Here is a 19,285-nt window from a genome sequence, read left to right as displayed (position 1 = left end):
AAAAAAACCCTCTTACTTCTGTTCTATTATTTTAATTATTTGGAAATATTTCACATATTTTCAGATAGAAGTAGGTATCAAAAGAAGAAAAAAATAATGTTTTTATTATTAGTAATGCACTTTGAGTTCCTTCTTGAACAGGAACATATCAATCTCTCTGAGTGGCTGTTCTTAAAACAGGAAAAATATCAGGAGCTCTGGCAGGGGGACTTTCTTTTCATTTGAATACTTAGAACAGACTTCAGAGAATGTGCATGGCTTACTATAAAAATGTACATACAAAGAGAGAAGCACACTTTTTTTCTTTTATGTCAGTGCTCTACAAATTAATGCATGATTGCAGAAAATTCCTTTCCTTTCCAGCTTAGCTCAGAAACCACAAAGTCATCCAATTTTGGATCCATTCCTATTTCTCAGACTCCCCAGGAGGTTTAGTGAAAGCAAGATATAGCTTTTTCCTGGAACCCTGTGGGCATTACTACATGTTTAAGATGTAGATAAGGCTGCTACATTCTGCATTTGGGAAGTCAAGATTTCATTTATAAAGTGATGAATCTGGAAGGCTTTCATGTCAGACCCTCAGCTCACAATCTCCAGCAAAAGAGGAAATGGAGGGTATGTCAGCAGCAGGCAGCCAAGCACAGAACAGAGACATGGCAGCTCAGTGCATATGTTCACACAGCTGAGTGTTGTGTAGAGATACCATGTGGGTCTGGCAAGCAAAATATTTCTGTTACCATAGCATTGCTTTCAGCAGCAGCACATCAACAGCATTGCTCGGGCCCCGTACCACATTACCATCTTTTAAGTTTTCAGGTGTAGGTTAAAAGGAGTCTTCAACGAGTGATGATTATTTTCTCGGGTTGGACAGGAAGGGCACGGTGTGTGGGGAAATAAAAACCAAGAACATGCCTAAGGAGCTCTGACTTTGCTCCTGAGTAGATGCAGGGTGATGGGGAACACAGCATGACAAGCAGTCAACCTGGTCTCAGCTCTGGGGAATGTATGGCCATGCAAGGATGGCAAGAAGGTTCATGCAAGGATGACAGTTCAGCTCTGTAACCACCAGAGAACTGGTTCCTGATTCCTCCTGTTCTTTTCCCATTTTCTCCACAGGCAGTGGACACATGAATTTAACCAAGAATAGCCTCTTCTTAGTGATCACCTTCTTAGAGTGGTTCTGAAGTCTCTAAGCAGGACAGTGATGGTGACTGCAACCAGGAGCTGTTGTTCTGTGGCTTGAACCCTTTTTCCAGGCTCAGCCTGGCTGCTCAGCCTGACCTGACTGCATGGAGGGGAGCAGGTGTTTTCAGTAGTATTTGACACACTACAGCTCTGAGCTCAGGCACCACAGTGAAATAGGATCAACTCAGGATCAAAATTCAAGGAAAACAAGCACATCAATCAGTAGATTTGTTCAGATTTATGTTATACCTTTTACAGCTTCCCATGACACCAGCCACTACAATGATCCTATCTTGGATCTTCTTTTCCTAACACACTACTGTCAGTACCCCTCCTTTTCCCTCAGATTTCCAATTCCCCTCCGTGTACGGTCAATTCCCATCTACTCTAACCTTCCCATTTCCACCACTTCCCACTTCCAGGTCCCTCCCTTGTGATCTCGGCAACAGGCAGTGTGGTAGATTTGGAGGTGGCAGATCAGCCAGGGAGTATTCATTTGCTACTACACAGCTGAGGAACAAGCAAATTAAGTCCCTTCCCCAGCAGGGCAACAAATTGCACGCTGTTGATTCTCATTAAATGTTTTAAGAATTTAAATCTCTTTGAGATCTTTATCCTTCTGTCAAATTTGTTTGCAATTGAACATCACTGAGGAAAGATGGACAGATGGTATAATTACATAAGCCTCCTTTCACTAGGAAGCCACATTAAAAAAAAAAAAAAGCAAAAGTAACAAAAATAATCCCGTTCCTTTTTTGTTGTGGTGTTTTTGTGTTTTTTTCTTTTTTTGAGACTGGATGAAGGCAGAAAGATCTGACAATTTGATAAAGATTAGGTAGTGATCAGAGTCACAACCAATATTAACAGTCTCCATTCAAAATGTTAAAAGCCCTTTGGATGGTGATCACATGAGGTATGACATAGATACCCACTGAGTTACCAGTTGCAAAGTCTGTGGGTCTGCTGTGCCAGATCCTCTACTGGCTCAGGAGAAAATCCGATTTCTTCCTCACTCTTTCCTGCAGCTTATCAGTTTGGGGATCTTTGCTGTGGTTCACACAGTGATCTGCAGAGGCAGACTGGACCATTTCAGAGAGTTGTAATAGATGTGTATTAGATGCTGCCCATACCTCTGGGTGGGAATCTGGATTTTAAGACCACCCCAACCTCATGCCAGAATAGCTCCTTGTGAGTGCTGCATACACCCTCTACATCACTGCTCAAATTACTTTTTCTTGAAGGTACTTCGCATGTTGCTGCGTCGAACAGTGGATCCCAGGTCATGGACATCAAGCTCATTTTCACCGCTAAAACACATTATACAAGAAATCTCCTGGGAATTCGCTGCAGTTAAATCAATTAAGCCGCTGCAGTTAAATAATAAATCTCTAACGCTGTAGATAAACTCGGTGCTGGAGACTGTTGCCTGACATCAAGTAGCTCCGGGTGCGGTGGAGGGGAACAATGTGGGCTGGGCGGGGGCGCCGCGGGCACCGCACGGGGAGCGGGGAAGGGCCGGAGCCCCCGAGCAGAACCGCTGCGGGCTGTGGGATGCGGGAGGCCGCGGCCGCGCTGCCCCGCCGTGCCGGTGCTGCTCCGCTCTGGGGGAGGGCCGGACCGCCGCGGGCCGGGCCGGGCCGTGACGCCGGAGGGCCGGGCGAGCCCGGGCGCGGCACAGCCAAAGGGAAAGGCAGCGCCGGTGCCTTCCCTCTGCCCGGGCGGGGCGGGGCGGGGGCGGCCGCTGCCACCGCTGCCACCGCTTCCCGGTCCCCGCTCCGGCCGCAGCCGCCGCCCGCCCCGAGCCCGGCCGCGCCAGGCACCATGAGCGGCTCCGGCCCGGAGGCGCCGCAGCCCAGCGAGGAGGCAGAGGCCAGGCTGCAGGAGGCCGAGCAGGACTGGGCGGCGGCCAAGGCGTTCTACGACAACCTGGTTACCAAGAAACCCCGGCCGGTGCGTGCGGGCGGGCCGGGGGTCCAGAGGCTGGGGCGGGTGGTGCTGGGGATGCGGGGTAAGGTTGGGGACTCGGGAGGAGGTTGAGGGTCTGGGGGAAGGCTGGGGGTCCGGGGGTGAAGCTGGGGCTCCGGGAGCTGCGGGCCAGCGCTACCCTGCGGTTGCTCTGCAGCCCAAGCCCCAGAACGCCATCACCGTGGCCGTCTCCTCCCGAGCCCTCTTCGACCTGGTGGAGGAGCGGCGGATCTACCAAGAGCAGGGGGTGGAGAAGTACGTGGAGTACCAGCAAAACAACGAGAACGTCACCCTCAAGCCCGGACCGGCGTTCTACTTCGTTAAGGTAGCCGCGAGGCGGGGCAGGCTGGCCCGGCGGGGCAAGGGAGGGTATGCGGTGCAGCAGGGCTCGGAGGATGCTGCAAGGCCAGATTTCGGGAAGAGGAGGAGCCCGAAGCGTCCTTGGGCGGAGATATCCCTGCCCCGGGGAGACGTTTTCGAGACTTGTTCTCCCAGCGATGAGCTCGCCGCGGCGGGGGAGCCCGGCAGCATCTCCGCTTCTCTGTGCGCCCCGGCCCTCCGGTCACAGCTTCTCTCCCCTCTCCTCTTCCTTGTCCATTCCTTTCCTCCTCACATCCCCTCCCCTCCCACCAGCACTAATGCCGAACGCCTGCGGCAGATCACGTACTGCTCCCGTCACAGGGACCAGACTTGCACCCTCAGCATCACGGTTTGTACCCCGGCTCACAGCATCACATCCCAGATGTGGGTAAGGAGCAACCTGCGCTTTCTGCTGGACAAAACGCCCACGAACTACCTTTCTTTTTAAGACCTTTTTCAGTCAAGATAGTCCCCTAATTGTTTTAAGTTTTTTACAACCTCCTCCCAACCAACAAACGCAAAAAGACAAAACCCAACATCCTCCACCCCCAAAACCCCACAAATAACCCAAAACAGTGTTGGTTCTATATTAATCTAATTATTAAGAAATTAATTCCTTTTGGTCTGTTTTAATTTTTGCTTGCTTTTGTTGTCACTCTAGAAATTGTTCTTGAGGACCAGCAAAAGAAATGCACTCTCTAACTGGGAGTCAGGATTTAAGCAGAGCTGAAATGGAATATTTCGCTTTCACTGCACAATATAAGAGAAATGGCCAAGGAAAACAGCTTCCATCATGGAAAGCAAATGAAATTACAAAAAAAATGAAAAGACCTGAAAATATGTATTGCTTTGAGGAGCATAGATTTTAGTGGAACTGACTTGAAGAAATGCTGTGTACAGAGTTAATTTTATGTCCATTGAGAATTGTGTGATAAGCTCTACCACAGCGATTTTAGAAAATTAATGAAATCATAATTAGCAATCATATTGCTGAAATCACAGTTGTGGTAGAACACCTCAAGTTTTAAAAGTAGATGTTGAGTACCTCAGTTTTAGTCTCAGGAATTTAAAACATTGTCTTAATTAATCACTTTTGGAACATACACAGTGGAAAAATTACTTATATCAATACCCATGCTGCTGTAAATATAGAGTAGCTGTTAGTACTATTGATAGCAGAGCTGTTAGTAGATTGAAAGCACTTTATGGGTGCTTTTAACATAAAAATGAGGTAATAATTCACTTTGTACACCAGTGAGGATAGGCTGACTAGGGAATTTTCTGCTTCTTTTCCTATATGTAGCAGCCCTGCTAGCACAGTCAGTTTTTAAGAGTTGTTAGAATTCAGTGTCAGATTCACTTTGAGTATAAGCAAGATTTGACTGTTTAACTCCTCATACTTTGAAAATCAGAACTGTTAGCTATGCCCAGCTAAATGCACCTTGACTTCTGTTTCCTTCCACTGTGGTATGTTTGAATTCTTTATATTGCTTAGTCACAGGAATCATTAGGCTGGAGAACTGTGGGTTTGTTGAGTTATCTTTTCCACTTGGAGATAAAGGCGGCAAAAGGGAATAAAACTAACTTAAAAGTATTATATCTCATGCTTGTAGCACTTCAGATTTGTAATCACAGGCCAGGGTCTCCTTAGGGTAAAAGGTATATTGGCAATGGACAAAAAATGGAATCCCCTCTTCCGCTCACCGCCACTTCCTAATAATTTAAGAAATTGCTAGTGCAGTAGATTATTAGGAGTAGAAGTGGGTTATGACCACATACTAAGATTTTTTCCTAGGCCTTATACCAGGCTTTCACTTAGAAATTTCCTAAGCACAGTCCCACATCACATAGCCATGCTTTTAAAACTGAGATTCCCAGAATTTAATAATTAAATTTGCGGTTTAGTTCTTAACAACTGGCCGGACTTTTTAAAGAACCTTATTGAAAATCAATCCATCTTTGTATTCGTTTGATGGTTTGTTTTTGATTTTGCTGTAATCCCAAAGAATTCCATTCCATTCAAGGAATGCAAAAAGGAGGTCTTGCTCCAAAGGGATGGGGTTCTAAATAAGAGAGAACAGATGGATACAGAGAGATATGAGCAGATAAAAGGTCAAGGAAATAAGAATGCAAGAATGTGGATATAACATGTTGGCTCATTATCTTTAAAGGGATCTCGAATCAAAATCTGTCTCATTCAGTACTGCAATTAGAAATTGTCAAGCTAATCATGTTTGATAGGATATGATTTTGTACTCATTACTTAAGGACTTACTCAGGATCTTTGGCACCTGACCACCTGAACTGTGTCAGTAAATCTTTGCATAAGTTTGTGACTCAAACTCACATTTGTGCATGCAAAACAAGCAGCTGCACGTATTCATTCCTTTATACTTTCTCCTTGATTTCACAAGAACAATTTTCAAGTGGACAAGAAAAAAAAAATAATAGTGATTGTAATAACGATCAACAATGAATACATTGACTTGCTCTGGATGATTATGATGTCCTGAGAAAAAGGATTTCCACAAGAAAGTTAAATTCTGTAACTCAACAAAAGAAACTTATTTACCTCCTTTCAAATGAACCAGTCAAATGGTTACTGGGAGCAGCAAAGCAGAAAGGAATAAAACAAGTTCAGCAAGTTAAGCTATCAGGTATTTCAAATTCTCCTTCAAGACAATTCTATCACTAAAGCTACAGTGATTAACAAAAGGAGGCACATTCCACTTGTCTATTGACTTCCACATTTTTATCCTGCAGGCTCTGGAGCACGTCAATGCCCGGCTTCTTGAACTTTACCCTGATGATGAAGAACGATTTGATATTGTCCTGATGACTAATAACCATGCCCAAGTGGGAGTGAGACTCATAAACAGCATCAATCACTATGGTAAATAAAATAAATACAAGTAGAATTAACAGCTATTTCATAACAATATTAATTAATTTTATTCTTGCTGTTCTGACCTTGGGAAAAACTGCTGCTTTGATATTTATTTTTGGGTGTCAGAACAAATGAGATATATTAAACAGTTTGGTCCAATGCTCTAGATTTAACTTGTCAGGTGTGAATCTGAACTTCTGAGAAGGCCTTAAACTTGTTTGTTATCTATGCTCTCTAGACATACACCTTCACAGCAGTTACTCTGTCTTAGAGGGATTTTTTTTTTCCCCTAAATTATGAATGAGGATGGACTGATCAAACTTCTTAGTCAGTTTAAGTTGTGTAACTTGTTGAAATTACGATGAACATTTTTTTTTTATTTAAGTTTACTGTCAGCTAGGCTGGTGTACCTTTTCTCAGGTTACTTTTAGAGGTTTGCGGTGTCAAGGCAGATCTTTGTGCTGTTCTTACTTTAGGCTTAACAATTGAACGTTTCTGTATGACTGGAGGACAAAGCCCTATTGGTTACCTGACTGCATACCTTACAAACCTGTACCTCTCAGCAGACTCCGAAAAAGTGCAAGAAGCTATAGAAGCAGGTTTGACTTGACTTTCCTTATCTCTCTGTTGAGCTTGTTCAAAAATTAATATACTGTGTGTCTTTCACAGAAAGTAGTGCTGCTTCATCAAATGCAGAAAGGCACCACTTTGTACGGTGCAAGTTTAATACTTATTTTTAATTAACCAAATAAAATCATGTGTTACTGTTCCTCTCTGACCCTTCAGCCTAGTGATATGACAACCTAATCACCCTACACCTTTCTGTCTTCTCCTGTTCAAAAAGAAAAGGATCTCCACCTCTATTCAACTTCTATTTGAATAGCATCATCTTTTCTTGATACAACTTACAAAAAAGACCTCTGTGTTTCATAGGAAGTTAAAAAATAGCAAATAGTTTGATTGAGTGGTTTCCTGGGACTTTCCTGCTTTGTCTTATTTGCAGTACACCTTGGGGACAGTTCTTGTACATTGTTATGTGAAAATGGAAGGAAGAATGTCCAAGAAGTTTTGTCAGTGGGACAGCTTCCATTAATTTGTGTTACAGAACAGCCATTACTAATTAGCTTTTCTGATCATTTCCACTCACTGCATATAAAGGTCACCACAGATAAGTTGTTGGAACCAAACTGCTGGTGGTTTAATGAATGACTTTGCAGGACTAACTGAGGTTCTCTGATCCATTTTCAGGCATTGCATCAGCTACAATGTTCACTGCCAACAAAGATGTTTCTTACTCAGATACACAGCTGAGGGTGGCATTTGATGGGGATGCTGTTATCTTTTCTGATGAATCAGAACAGATTGTCAAAGAGCAAGGATTAGATGGATTTTTTGAACATGAACAGCAGAATGAAAATAAGCCTCTTGCACAGGTTTGTATTTTCTTGAATCAGTAAGTTTCCAAAAGATCTGATGACTTTAATTGCTGCTGTATTTCTCCACTTTCCCCAATATGTATGTGTTCTTTGTGGAAGCTGAGTGCCCAATTTATTTTCTTTTACAAGGATAGTCTTTAAAATGCATATTTGACATAAAAAAGGCCACCATTGCAGCTTTTTCACCAGATCCCTCACTTCTCCGAGAGAACTGCATATATAAGACACTGACTTACAGTTGCATTTTAATATTATTATTAGAAAAATACTAGTACTGATTTCCTGGATTTTTCTTTTTATCAGACTCTGTAGGTAATGCTAATTTCTAACACTGAGATACTCTGGTTATTGAAACAGGGTACTTATTCAGAAGCAGAACTGTCATTTGTCTAAAAAGCACAAATATATTAACATTAGCTTAGGCTGAAAGACCAGTTCTTCTATTGTTAAAAATAGTATAAATTCATAATAAAAGCTTGATTTGTGAAAGTACTGGATTGTACAATATATTGCAATTTGAAGAACCAAACTGTCATTTTTTTCTTTTAATTGGAGTGTAGTATAGTCATTAATCCGGGTTTTGTGCAGGAGAAAGAATTGCAGCTCATGGTTCATAGTAAAAAGAGTTCAGTATTTTTAAAGGAACACTAAAGACTATAGTAATAAGCTTATACTGTAAGAGATCGCCTTAGTGAGAATTATTTTCCCACTGATCATACCATGTAGGATTATGTTTTTAACTTTTTTCCAGTGCGTGAATTCCTAGTGAGAGTGCAAAGCCATTTGGATATGTTACATAGAGAATTTGCAGAGTAGCATAGCATTAGGGAAAGGAATTCTGTGTGTAACTGCAGTCTGGCAGAAAGCAAAAGAATGATTTGGGGAACTGTGGACAAGGACTAAATATGCTTCTGGTATTTTATACTCAGGGCCCTTTGAAGGGTTTTCTGGAAGACCTGGGGAAAATTCAGAAGAAGTTCTATGCAAAAAACGAACGATTAAATTGTCCTATAAGGACCTACCTGGTCACAGCCAGAAGTGCGGCGAGCTCTGGAGCCAGAGTGCTGAAGACTCTCCGTAGCTGGGGTCTGGAGATTGATGAGGCACTTTTCCTAGCAGGAGCTCCTAAAGGACCAATCCTGGTGAAAATCCGCCCTCACATTTTCTTTGATGACCAGATGTTCCACATTGAAGGAGCACAGAAATTAGGCACCATAGCTGCACACGTTCCCTATGGCATTGCTCAGAAGTACCACAAATCTTCGTGACTGGATGACAACATTAATGATAAAGTTCTTAACTCAGCCAGCCTCTTAATAAACCAATAGTTATGTCTGAAAACCTCTACATTTGTGTATTGTAAGCAATATGTTTAAAGATTGAACTTCTGGCTAGAACAGCCTTTAAAAGAAATATTTTTAATATAGGTAAGTTTTTAATGGAGTTATTTTAATATAATTCTTAAGTGGTTTAGATTTTTTACCTGTCTGGATCTAACACTGTGGTTTTGATATTAGGAAAAGATTTGTACTGTTTTTATAGCTTGAGACATATTTTGAGAGACAGAACAGTTATATTTTCTCTAAAAACTGTTGACGGGTTATTTATAAGAAAACTCATGCTGTAAGGCAGTTATTTCTGAAGTTCACAAAAGCACAGTTTACATGTAACTGTTTACCTGTTGATGGTTTGCTTGTTAAATATGTGTTCAGTAGGTCTGTCACCACAAGGTTTCAGCTTCCAGTAAAATGTTAGCTTACTTGATCTTGTGTTTACACATTTTTCTATATTGTTTTCTTACCTTAATAAAGCTGGCTTTACAGAACATTGTCATTTTTCTATGCAGGGGTTTTAGCATAATTTCCTAGGCGGAGTTTGTGTAATCAGCATACTCCTATTGTTTAGAACCAGAAGGAACCACTTTCAGCCAAATTTGAGAGAGAGCTAGAGGTCTCACTTAGTCCCAGGATATTTCACAGAGCTGGGTAGAAATCTGAGATGCTGTGAGTATCTTGACTGGGACAAAGGCTGAAGCTTTAGAGCACACCTTGTAACAGCAGAGAATCTACCCAGCAATAATACTGCTGATGGAACTGTTTGCTTCGTAGCTAGATTCCCTTAGGATTTACAGCTGTTCCATTATCTGAGTGAACTCAGTTTGGCAATCTCAAATGGGTTTCCAGGGGACAGGTGCCTGTTGCTACATGGCTTCAAATTTACACCATAGATCTATTCTACCTCTTTTATGCTAAATTCCTGTGTATCAGTGTTATCCATGTAACTAAGTGATATCCAGATGACACCACTAACATCTGTCAGGTGGTGTTTGTTCTCTTTCTCTCCCTAGTGGGACAACTGTTCTATTTTTTATTGTTGCTGTATATTTATACCAGAAGAGACAAAACCAAAAGAATGTGCTCTGCAGTGGGAGTAGAAATGGTGAATCAGGCTTGTGATGATCTGTGGTTCCTCAGGGAATTCAATCCAAAATCTCAGGTTAGCCTCTGAGAAAGTTTGGTTCCTCTGTCTGGATGAACTGTCCAATTATTGCAGAAAGCTTCATTGCATTAATTATGTTTTCCCTCCCAGGAACATAGGCAATCATTTTAATGTTCTGGGTCCAAGCCACAAAGTTCTTTGGAAGCAAAGGCAAAAGCCTTGATCCTGCATGAAACATGAATAGAGACCATTGGAAAGGTTTTCATGTGTTCACACTAATATGTGTTGTTGATGGGATGCACTGCAGATTTCTGGTGTACTTGGAACTCCATAAGTGCTAAAGGCTTTGTGCCCAAAACATATCACATTTCCCAACCCAGCCAGGAGGTGAGGAAGACGTGAATAACTGAGGCCTGGTCATTGTCTGCCAGGATGGGATAGAGTTACCTTGCCAAATGGAGATTATGAAAAATGTTATTAGCAGATGTTTTTATGTGAGAGCTCAGAATCCGCAAGGAATTCAAAAATATTCCTTGGCTGTGGAATATAAATTGTGTGTGTACCTTTACCACACAAGCATGGCTGCAGATTTCAGGAAGAGTGGTCCTGCCTTGTTGAAGCAGAACATGGATCAGCCATTCTTCATCCATGCCCTGTTAGATGAGGGGGGGTTGGGTGTGCGAAATGTAAAGCTGGCACTTGACTTTCATTCAACAGAACAACTACATCTTGATACTGAAAAAGTCTAATGGGATCCTTGATCCCTGTGGGAGTCCAGAGGTGAGTCTCATGCCTGACAGGGTAAGCATGTAAATCAGTGAATAAATTGGAAGCTGAATTATTTGGTCTATTATGTTTATCTTTATTTCCAATCAATCATGCACCTACAACAGGAATGAAACTTACTGGCCAGGACATAGTTAGGGGCTTCCAGTTCTTGATCTGTACACACAGTACTAGAGGACTCCCTCCTGCAATGTCACTCCTGACAGCACTAAGGCACATGTGAAAAGAGTTCACGTATTAAATTTACATTCTTAGTCATAGAATTCAAATTGACATTAAAGTTCAGAAGTTGATGTTAAGGTCCACAATCACTTCTTTTAAGTTAGTTGAGCAAAATACACTTAGATATTTGTTCAGATTGTACACTGCCTTTTAATTGTCAGGCAACTGTCCCAGGCTCTATGGCTGCTTCTCTGCACATCCAGCTGGCAGCATGGTGGATGAGTGGAGCCTCATTCGTTCATACAACTACCTTCCAGACTAATCTGGATGTTAGGGGAGACTTAGCCTTGCCAAGCAGTCTCTGCCTGTTAAAATTATTTTCTTCTGCTCCAAGGCACAGCTTGGCTAGTGGACCGAAATAATCTTTTTCAAGGAAATTGTCTGAAATGGGATGGGAGCTGAGGGAAAGTGTTTTCTATTTTTGTAGACATAGAAGAGAATTGTCTCTTAATAACATTCCACTCCACAAAACAAAACAAACAAGCAAGCAACAACAAGAAAACCCAACAAAAAATGTCTAGCTTCTCACGCTCATGAGAATACCATGAGTTTACGCCCTGGCACCTCATAACCCTGAGCCATTCACAGTTAAAATAACAGAAAGAGGCAAATAGCAAGGACTGTCCTGATGGACTCATGAAACTCATATCAGGCAAAACCTGGAAGAGGATTAATGATAACAAAGATGAATTGAATTCTGTGTGGAAACATAACTTTATCAGGCAAAGCCAGTTTTTTTTCCCTTAGCTTCCAGGTTTCTGCACCACATCACAGTGAAGAGTCCAGGTAAGACAAATGGGAATCTCTCCTACTGCTACCAATCCCCATGGACAAAAACATTAGAAATGAGATTCTGAAGGTGACCTGGCTTGTTTGTTTGTTTGTTTTTTACAGAAGAACCTATTCTCAGAGTGTGTTACATATCTTCCACCAGCTACCAAGACATAATAAATCCATGTTCCCCAGTTCCTTCACACCTCTAAGACACCCTTGCTGTTTCCAGGCTAGCATGTCATGTCACGCATAATGAAACAACCATCTAGAGGAAACAAAATATTTGAGAGGAAAATTTGGAAATGGTCATCATCACATGTGTTCCAACATGTGTTTTGGACTATGATCTGTTCTAAGGCCTTGGGATTCAGAGGACTTCTACATCCTGAGGAGGATCCTCTGCCAGATCCTGTAACTTGCATTGGCCTGCAGTAGTACTAAACACAACCTCAAGTGCAATAGATGGGTAGAAAAATCAGTGAAGCATATAAATGTCTTAGAAGAAATAATAATGTCTAGTTATCCTGCTCAGGAATATCTGGGACCAGTGTCTGAATGTCATCATCCCTGCCAATGAGCAGCCTCTGATCGCCTCTCATCACCCATGAGCTCCTGAGCACAATGCTGTTTGCACTGAAGGCTGGACTGTGACAAACCCAGGCAGGGTCCTCAAGGCAGTGACCTCTCCAACACATTCACAGTGTTCTGAAGTAGTAGGTGTGTCAGAGGTGACAGCCAGAGTCTCCACTACCAGATGATGAATAGCAGATTCTTCACCTCCCACCAGGAGGATGTCTTACAGAATGAATCTGTTGCTCTAACAGGGCATTTCCTGGTTCTATTTTTACATCTGATTGGGGACCACTGTTCCTTTCTCCTGGTCCTTGACTGCAGAGGTAGGTGTGGCTCCAACACCTCCTAGTATATGATTTACTATGAGAAGAGCATATGGAAAAACACCTCAAGATGGCTCTTACACCACATTAAGGATGGCAAAATCCATCTGCATCACATGCAGATGCGATGGTGTGGCCTGGCTAAAATACCCTTTGGTGTAACCACAATGCTCACAATGAAGGGCTGAGAATAAAGAGAGAGAATTTTCTGTGGTGAAGACAAAGACGGAAGAGGTCTCTCAGCAAATCCAGAGTGTTTAGATGTGGTGCTTATACAGTCCTTAAACTGCCTGAGAAGTGTAACAGGCAGTCAGAAAAGACATGATATAAAGATACTTCCAGAAAAATCTGATATGTTTCTGCAGCTGTAACATGAGCTGCAGTCATGAAACCTTAGAACAGACTGCAGCAATGTGACAAGACTGCATGTAGCACCCACATGTGACAGCTAAGGGGAGGTTACTATTGCAAACGATTATCAGGTCACAGGAAAGCTGACGAAAGGCTCATGGTTTTCCTCTCGGGTTGCTTACTCATTTCCCCAAACAGCCTCAACCTGCTGGCCACGCTCTTCCCAATACCACTCTTCCCAGGATACCACTGGCCCTCTGGCCCCCAGGACACAGTGATGGCTCGTGGTCAACTTGTCACACACCAAGACTTCCAGGTCCTTCTCCGCAGAACTGCTGTCTAGTAGGTCAGCTCCCAGCCTCTCCTGATAGCTGGGGTTATTCCTCCTCAGGTGTAGAACCCTACATTTGCCCTTGCTGAACCTCATCAGGTTTCTCTCCGCGCAACCCTCCAGCCTAACAAGGTCCCTCTGAACACGCTTCATTCCCGTGTACCAGCCACTCCCCGGAGCTTCCTACGATCGCTAACCTCGCTGCGGGTACATTATGCAACCGCAGGGCACAGCGCAGGCTCCCTCAGCCCTGCCGGACCACAAGCCCCAGCAGGCGCCGCGCCCGCCCTCCCTCCCGGCATGGCCGCGGCGCTGTCGGCGCTGGCGCTGGGCGCGGGGCTCCTGGCGGCCGCCTGGCGCTGGCTGCGGGGCGCGGCCCGCGCCCTCACCGCGGGCTCCATGCGGGGCAAGACCGTCATCATCACCGGCGCCAACAGCGGGCTGGGCCGGGCCGCGGCGGCCGAGCTGCTGCGGATGCGGGCCCGCGTCATCATGGGCTGCCGCGACCGGGCGCGGGCCGAGCGGGCGGCCCGGGAGATCCGGGCCGAGGTGGGCGAGCGGGCGGAGGGCGAGGGCGAGCTGGTGGTCCGGGAGCTGGACCTGGCCTCGCTCCGCTCCGTGCGCGCCTTCTGCCACCGCGTCCTGCAGGTACGGCGGGGCCGCGGGAGGGCGGCGCTGTCCCGGAGCCCCGGGGAGGGCACGGGCTGGGCCGTGTTGGCTCCCGGGGTTCCGGGTCCGAGGGGGCTGTTCCTCGGCTTGGGGGTACGGGATGGCGCCGAGGTCACCGCTGGGTCTGGGAGGAGGGTGTGAGCAAATTGACCGTGAATTAGCGCGTGGGCGAATAAAGTTCCTACTGGTTTGGTCTGTTCTAGCTCAAGATATCCCAGACCTCTTCAGTTCTGGAAAGGAAGGGCTTGTTTCTTTGTGGGATAAATGATTTGTCTTCCTTTCTCTCTTAACTACCGTAACCTTTGTTGCCTCAAATTGGTGTTACAGCTCAACTTTGTCTCCAGAAAAAAAATAGAAGTTTACGAGTGCACTGTTCACATGCTCCAGACATCCTTCTGCCCCCTCCTCGTATTGTCCATCCCCTACCCCCAAGAATTTTACATCTCTCGGCCACCACCAGCTGAGTCCAGTCGATAGAAATTTTTGAATGTATCAAGTTCCTACAGATTTCCTGAAAACCTGAGTTTAAGGAGAACAGGGACATCCAGTTGTTTTGTCTGACAAAAATACCACTAGATGAGTTCGACAGTGTTATTAGACAACAGAGAGCAGGGGGAGGCACTGCTGGAGGCATTATTTCATCCCACAGAAAGCATCTTGTGGGACTTTGATCTCACCACATCTAGCTGCTACTCAAGCCATGAGACAAGAAGTCGTGGGAAGCCAGGCTTCATAAATTCTGCTGCTGCTCAGAGGAGTGTTTGTTAAGTACTTGAAAGATGCTCAGATACTGTTGAGAGAGGCAAAAAACCACACTTTATTGCATTAATTTTCAAATGGTTTTTGTAAAACAAATGTCAGGTTTTAAGTTCTCTGCTGGGATACTTTGTAGTCATTCATTAATACATATGAATCCACTGATAAGGTCTAGTCTTGCTTCAGTCTTATGGAAAAGCATGAATACACGAAAGGATATAAAACATGTAATAAACACACACCAAAAATGAAACATACTATCTAACTTCTAAGAATTATATTTTTTATAGTACAAAATACGAAAAAAAAGTGAATTTGTTAGCATCTCTTTATTCCTAAGGCCAGGACAAGTGGCTCTTAAGTAAGAATTGGGTAAAGAAAAAAGTGTGTGTTATTTGCAGAGTGTTGCTGACCCTTGTTTTAACTTGCATTTTCAAAATAATTTCAAAAGCACCTGAATGACGAGGTATGCAAGCTCAAGAAATGCTTTCAAGGGCTTTTCCACCCAAGCCCATGTTACTTACCTTCTCTAATCTGTAAATCCTTTTTGGAGCTGTTACCTGGGGGTTTGTTTGGGGATTCTTCTGGTCTTTGTTTGACATAAAGAAGATTTAAAAATTGTCAAGATGGGGGAACAGTGCACTCCCGCTGACCAGCCTTATTAGTAGGAGCTTTACTTTGAACAGCTGAAAGTGGTTGCATCTGAAAACACTTTGAGATGTTGGAGAGTTCCATGGGAAAATGGACGTGAGCTCACAGGCTAAAAGGAGTAGCATTGTCTGTCAAAGCAATGCTTGGTGCCCTCTGCTGCACTTGATTGAAGTAGCTGCCTGCTTGGCACTGGTCACATTATTCCTGTTAAATGTAGGAGTTTCAGAAAATGGCACACCTGGAGGTCTTGCTTCTTGAAGTGTAAAGTCTTGCAAAATAAATCCTCAGTCAGATATTTTTCTTAAAGAAAGAAGGATCACTTCAGTGAGCAAATGTACAGTCAGTACTTCACTCCTGTCCTGCTTTAGTGATTGTGACCACTGTGTCCCTTTGGGTGAAGAGGAGAAGTGAGTTTGATGCTCTTTGGATCACTCCTCAGGGACCCAATTATATGAAACACTGAGCAGCCTCAGGTCCCACAGAAATTGGTCTGAAACTGAAGTACTTGAAGTTTTGAGTGATCAGATGCCAGCACCTTTAACTGAATGCCAAGTGCAGATTTGGGTTTTTCTCTCTTTGTATCATTGCTGCTAATGGCAGTGAAATAAAAGGCAAATAGTAGAGAATTCATTTATGAGGTTCTCTATTTTTGTCATCAGAATGGCCCAAAATTATTTCAGCTTCCCTTCCAGTCACTGCATTGGGTTTAAAAAATTAAGAGCAAAGAGATCTCACTTTCTAGAGAAAGTGAATACATTTACCTCTGATTCATGCAATCATAAGTGATGCTGTCACAGTCTTTTGTCAGAGGTGGGTGAAAGTGTCGAATTTGGAGCTTATTTAGTCAGCTTACTTTAATCTGTATTTTTGAAAAAGTTAGTATTTTTGAGTGGATTCTGGAGCATGAAATGCATGATGCATATATTTAAATTATCCATACCACCCTCTCTGTCAATTCCTTATATCTCCTGATTCTGTAGAGTGTAACGTGTCCTCAAGTCCATTTTTTACTGACTTGAACCAGAATACTGATCCATCAAATAGCATGTGTTGATCACCTCATAGATATTTCTAGCTTTGGTTCCTTAGTTCTTGAGTGGACCTGTTGAACTCAAATAGTATGAAACATGAGTACTATTTTTCTATGAGTCCTGCTCCATAGTTCTCACCAAGCAACACAATGACATGTGATGGTTCTAAAGTAAGATAAGTGTTTAAAATCATGAGAACGTAATTTTGAAAAGTTTTTCATGACATTATCCCAGTGAGATGGTTGGTCTACAATGTAATGGTTCCTCTTTAGCCCTGAGGTTTAAGTTCTTTGAGCTAACACGTTGTGTTCCATGTTTGCCTGTCTTTTAAACAGTAGACCCCTCTGCTGTAGCACAGGTTTGTCATAAATTAATGTTTGTCCTTTTGCAGTGCAATAGACAGGTTATTTTGTAGAGGGGGGAAAAAAATACATCACAAAGATAAATTATCACCGAATCGTTACAGAAACAGCTGCTCCCTGAGAAGCAGGTGGTTGTGTTCTCTGCTTTTGTTAGAAGTTGATACAAACCCACTCTTGTGTATGTGCATCTTACTGGGTACTCACTTTAGTGATAGTTCAACTTAATGTTTTTTTTTCAGCAGTGCTTTAAGAGAATGTTAGAAAGTTACAATTCAGAAAACCAGGAATGAAAATACTTCTTTCTAACAATGGCCAGTGAGAAATATGAAGCATAATAGTATGCTTTTCGTGACAATTCTAAAACTGAATTATTTTTTTCTTTCATATTTAAAGGAGGAGTCAAGGCTGGATGTTCTGATTAACAACGCAGGGGTATTCCAGTGTCCGTACATGAAGACAGAGGATGGTTTTGAGATGCAGTTTGGTGTAAACCACTTGGGTCACTTCTTGCTCACCAACCTTCTTCTGGGCCTTCTCAAAAATTCTGCTCCGAGCAGGGTTGTTGTAGTATCCTCAAAGCTTTACAAATATGGAGAGATCAACTTTGAAGACTTGAACAGTGAAATAAGTTACAATAAAAGCTTTTGTTACAGTCGAAGTAAACTGGCCAATATATTATTTGCAAGGGAGCTAGCCCGTCGGTTGGAAGGCACAGGAGTCACCGTCAATTCTCTTCATCCTGGGATTGTCAGAACAAATTTAGGCAGACATGTGAATATTCCTTTGTTGGCCAAACCCCTGTTCAACTTGGTGTCATGGGCTTTCTTCAAAACGCCTCTGGAAGGAGCCCAGACTTCTATTTATTTGGCCTCTTCTCCTGATGTTGAAGGTGTGACAGGAAAATATTTTGGAGACTGCAAAGAGGAAGAACTCCTGCCCAAAGCCATGGATGACTTGGTTGCAAGAAAGTTGTGGGATATCAGTGAAGTGATGGTTGGCTTATTGAAGTAAGTGCCAGGGGTGTCTACAAAATAGAATGCAGATAACTATGCAATGCGTTTTTGCAGAAGTGAAATTCTCACTTTAAATGCTATGGAAATATAGAGTATGTTGCTCAATAAGTATGAAATAAGGCAGTAGTTTATGTTGGAACTGTTTTGAAATAAAAGACAATCTTCAACAGACCCAGGCATTCACAAAAGTCTGAAATACAGTTGATGGGTGTGAATATAATTTCTCATTAAATCTACTTGGACCCTCATGTTTTGCAAATAAAAACGAAACAAACTGTGTTTTGCAATATATATGCATATTTCTCACGTTCCACTACCTGTAGTCAGCCTGGAAAATGCAAGGTACTGATGGTGAAACAATTCTGTAAAAAATGTGAAAATAAGTCCTAATAATAGAATTCTCATCTTTTTATGAGCCGTCAGAATGAAAAATGGAATAAAGACTTTTACTGATATCTTGCACTGTAATTGTTGAGGCCTCTGAGTGCTGTTCAAAGGCTTGACAGCTCCATGGTTCAGCGAACAGAACTGTTGAGCCATATGCAGTTCTGCTGTGAAGCACAAAGTCAGCTATTTTTAGTGATGTTGCTGCTGTTCAATGTGTAAGTACAGTTGGTTGTGAAAGCTGTATTTTTATTTTCATATGTACTGAACTTGCTGATTCTTGGAACCTTGGTTTTCATTAAAAGGGTAGTTGCAAGATGTGTTATGGTCTTTATAGGGCTTTGCACGGCACAAATTGTGTGCATACAAAGTTTGTAAGACCTCACCCAGATTAGACCGAAGAGTCGCAGTTTGTGTGTTTACCTTGACTGATGGCACTTTAACTAGGTAATGAGGTTCCATAAATCTGTCTCATACAGCTGACTGAATATTCTTTAATAAAAACTTTTAAAAAAAGACTTAGCATTCATTCTTTCATTGTGGGAGATGTATCAGAAACCAGCAGTCTCAGTACGGCAGCCTTGTTTTAAAGCAGGAGATGAACCTTTGTTGGTTTAGGGAGTCTGTCATGTGGGATTGGTAGAAATAAAATGGGCTCCAAATAAATACAGGCATATTGCATGAATTCGTGTAACTTATGTGTTTGTATTAACATTTGTGTCTTTTTGTTTTGCTCTACATTATTAAAAAGTTCTAGTAGGTAAGATACATAGTATAAATATGGAAG

The 19,285-nt window shown here is 42.8% G+C and overlaps 2 protein-coding genes across 2 annotated transcripts; both read left to right on the top strand.

Moving 5' to 3' along the window:
• The first annotated feature begins 2,918 nt into the window (after nucleotides 1-2,918).
• On the top strand, nucleotides 2,919-9,658 carry NT5C1B (5'-nucleotidase, cytosolic IB). Its single transcript, XM_050316603.1, has 6 exons — nucleotides 2,919-3,135; nucleotides 3,308-3,475; nucleotides 6,274-6,403; nucleotides 6,874-6,996; nucleotides 7,646-7,830; nucleotides 8,763-9,658. Exons 1-6 carry the CDS (start codon nucleotides 3,007-3,009, stop codon nucleotides 9,099-9,101), a joined length of 1,074 nt encoding a protein of 357 aa, XP_050172560.1. The 5' UTR covers nucleotides 2,919-3,006; the 3' UTR covers nucleotides 9,102-9,658.
• A 4,250-nt stretch (nucleotides 9,659-13,908) lies between these two features.
• Nucleotides 13,909-19,016, top strand: RDH14 (retinol dehydrogenase 14). Its single transcript, XM_050316621.1, has 2 exons — nucleotides 13,909-14,280; nucleotides 17,495-19,016. The coding sequence occupies exons 1-2, from the start codon at nucleotides 13,933-13,935 to the stop codon at nucleotides 18,110-18,112; spliced, it is 966 nt and encodes a 321-aa protein (XP_050172578.1). The 5' UTR covers nucleotides 13,909-13,932; the 3' UTR covers nucleotides 18,113-19,016.
• The last annotated feature ends 269 nt before the right edge of the window (nucleotides 19,017-19,285 follow it).

This window comes from Myiozetetes cayanensis, unplaced genomic scaffold (genome assembly GCF_022539395.1).
Source record: "Myiozetetes cayanensis isolate MyiCay16 unplaced genomic scaffold, myiCay2020 scf2-11, whole genome shotgun sequence".
In the NCBI taxonomy this organism is placed as follows: domain Eukaryota; kingdom Metazoa; phylum Chordata; class Aves; order Passeriformes; family Tyrannidae; genus Myiozetetes; species Myiozetetes cayanensis.
The sequence above is the reverse complement of the archived record's forward strand: the minus strand, read 5'-3'. Positions and strand labels throughout refer to the sequence as shown.

What these genes read in the sequence shown, in the direction of transcription:
- NT5C1B (XM_050316603.1), top strand. Translation starts at nt 3,007, where the DNA reads ATGAGCGGCTCCGGCCCGGAGGCGCCGCAGCCCAGCGAGGAGGCAGAG. An exon ending in TTACCAAGAAACCCCGGCCG is followed by an intron (nt 3,136 to 3,307) that starts GTGCGTGCGGGC and finishes GTTGCTCTGCAG; the next exon opens with CCCAAGCCCCAGAACGCCAT. An exon ending in GCAAGAAGCTATAGAAGCAG is followed by an intron (nt 6,997 to 7,645) that starts GTTTGACTTGAC and finishes ATCCATTTTCAG; the next exon opens with GCATTGCATCAGCTACAATG.
- RDH14 (XM_050316621.1), top strand. Translation starts at nt 13,933, where the DNA reads ATGGCCGCGGCGCTGTCGGCGCTGGCGCTGGGCGCGGGGCTCCTGGCG. An exon ending in TCTGCCACCGCGTCCTGCAG is followed by an intron (nt 14,281 to 17,494) that starts GTACGGCGGGGC and finishes TCATATTTAAAG; the next exon opens with GAGGAGTCAAGGCTGGATGT.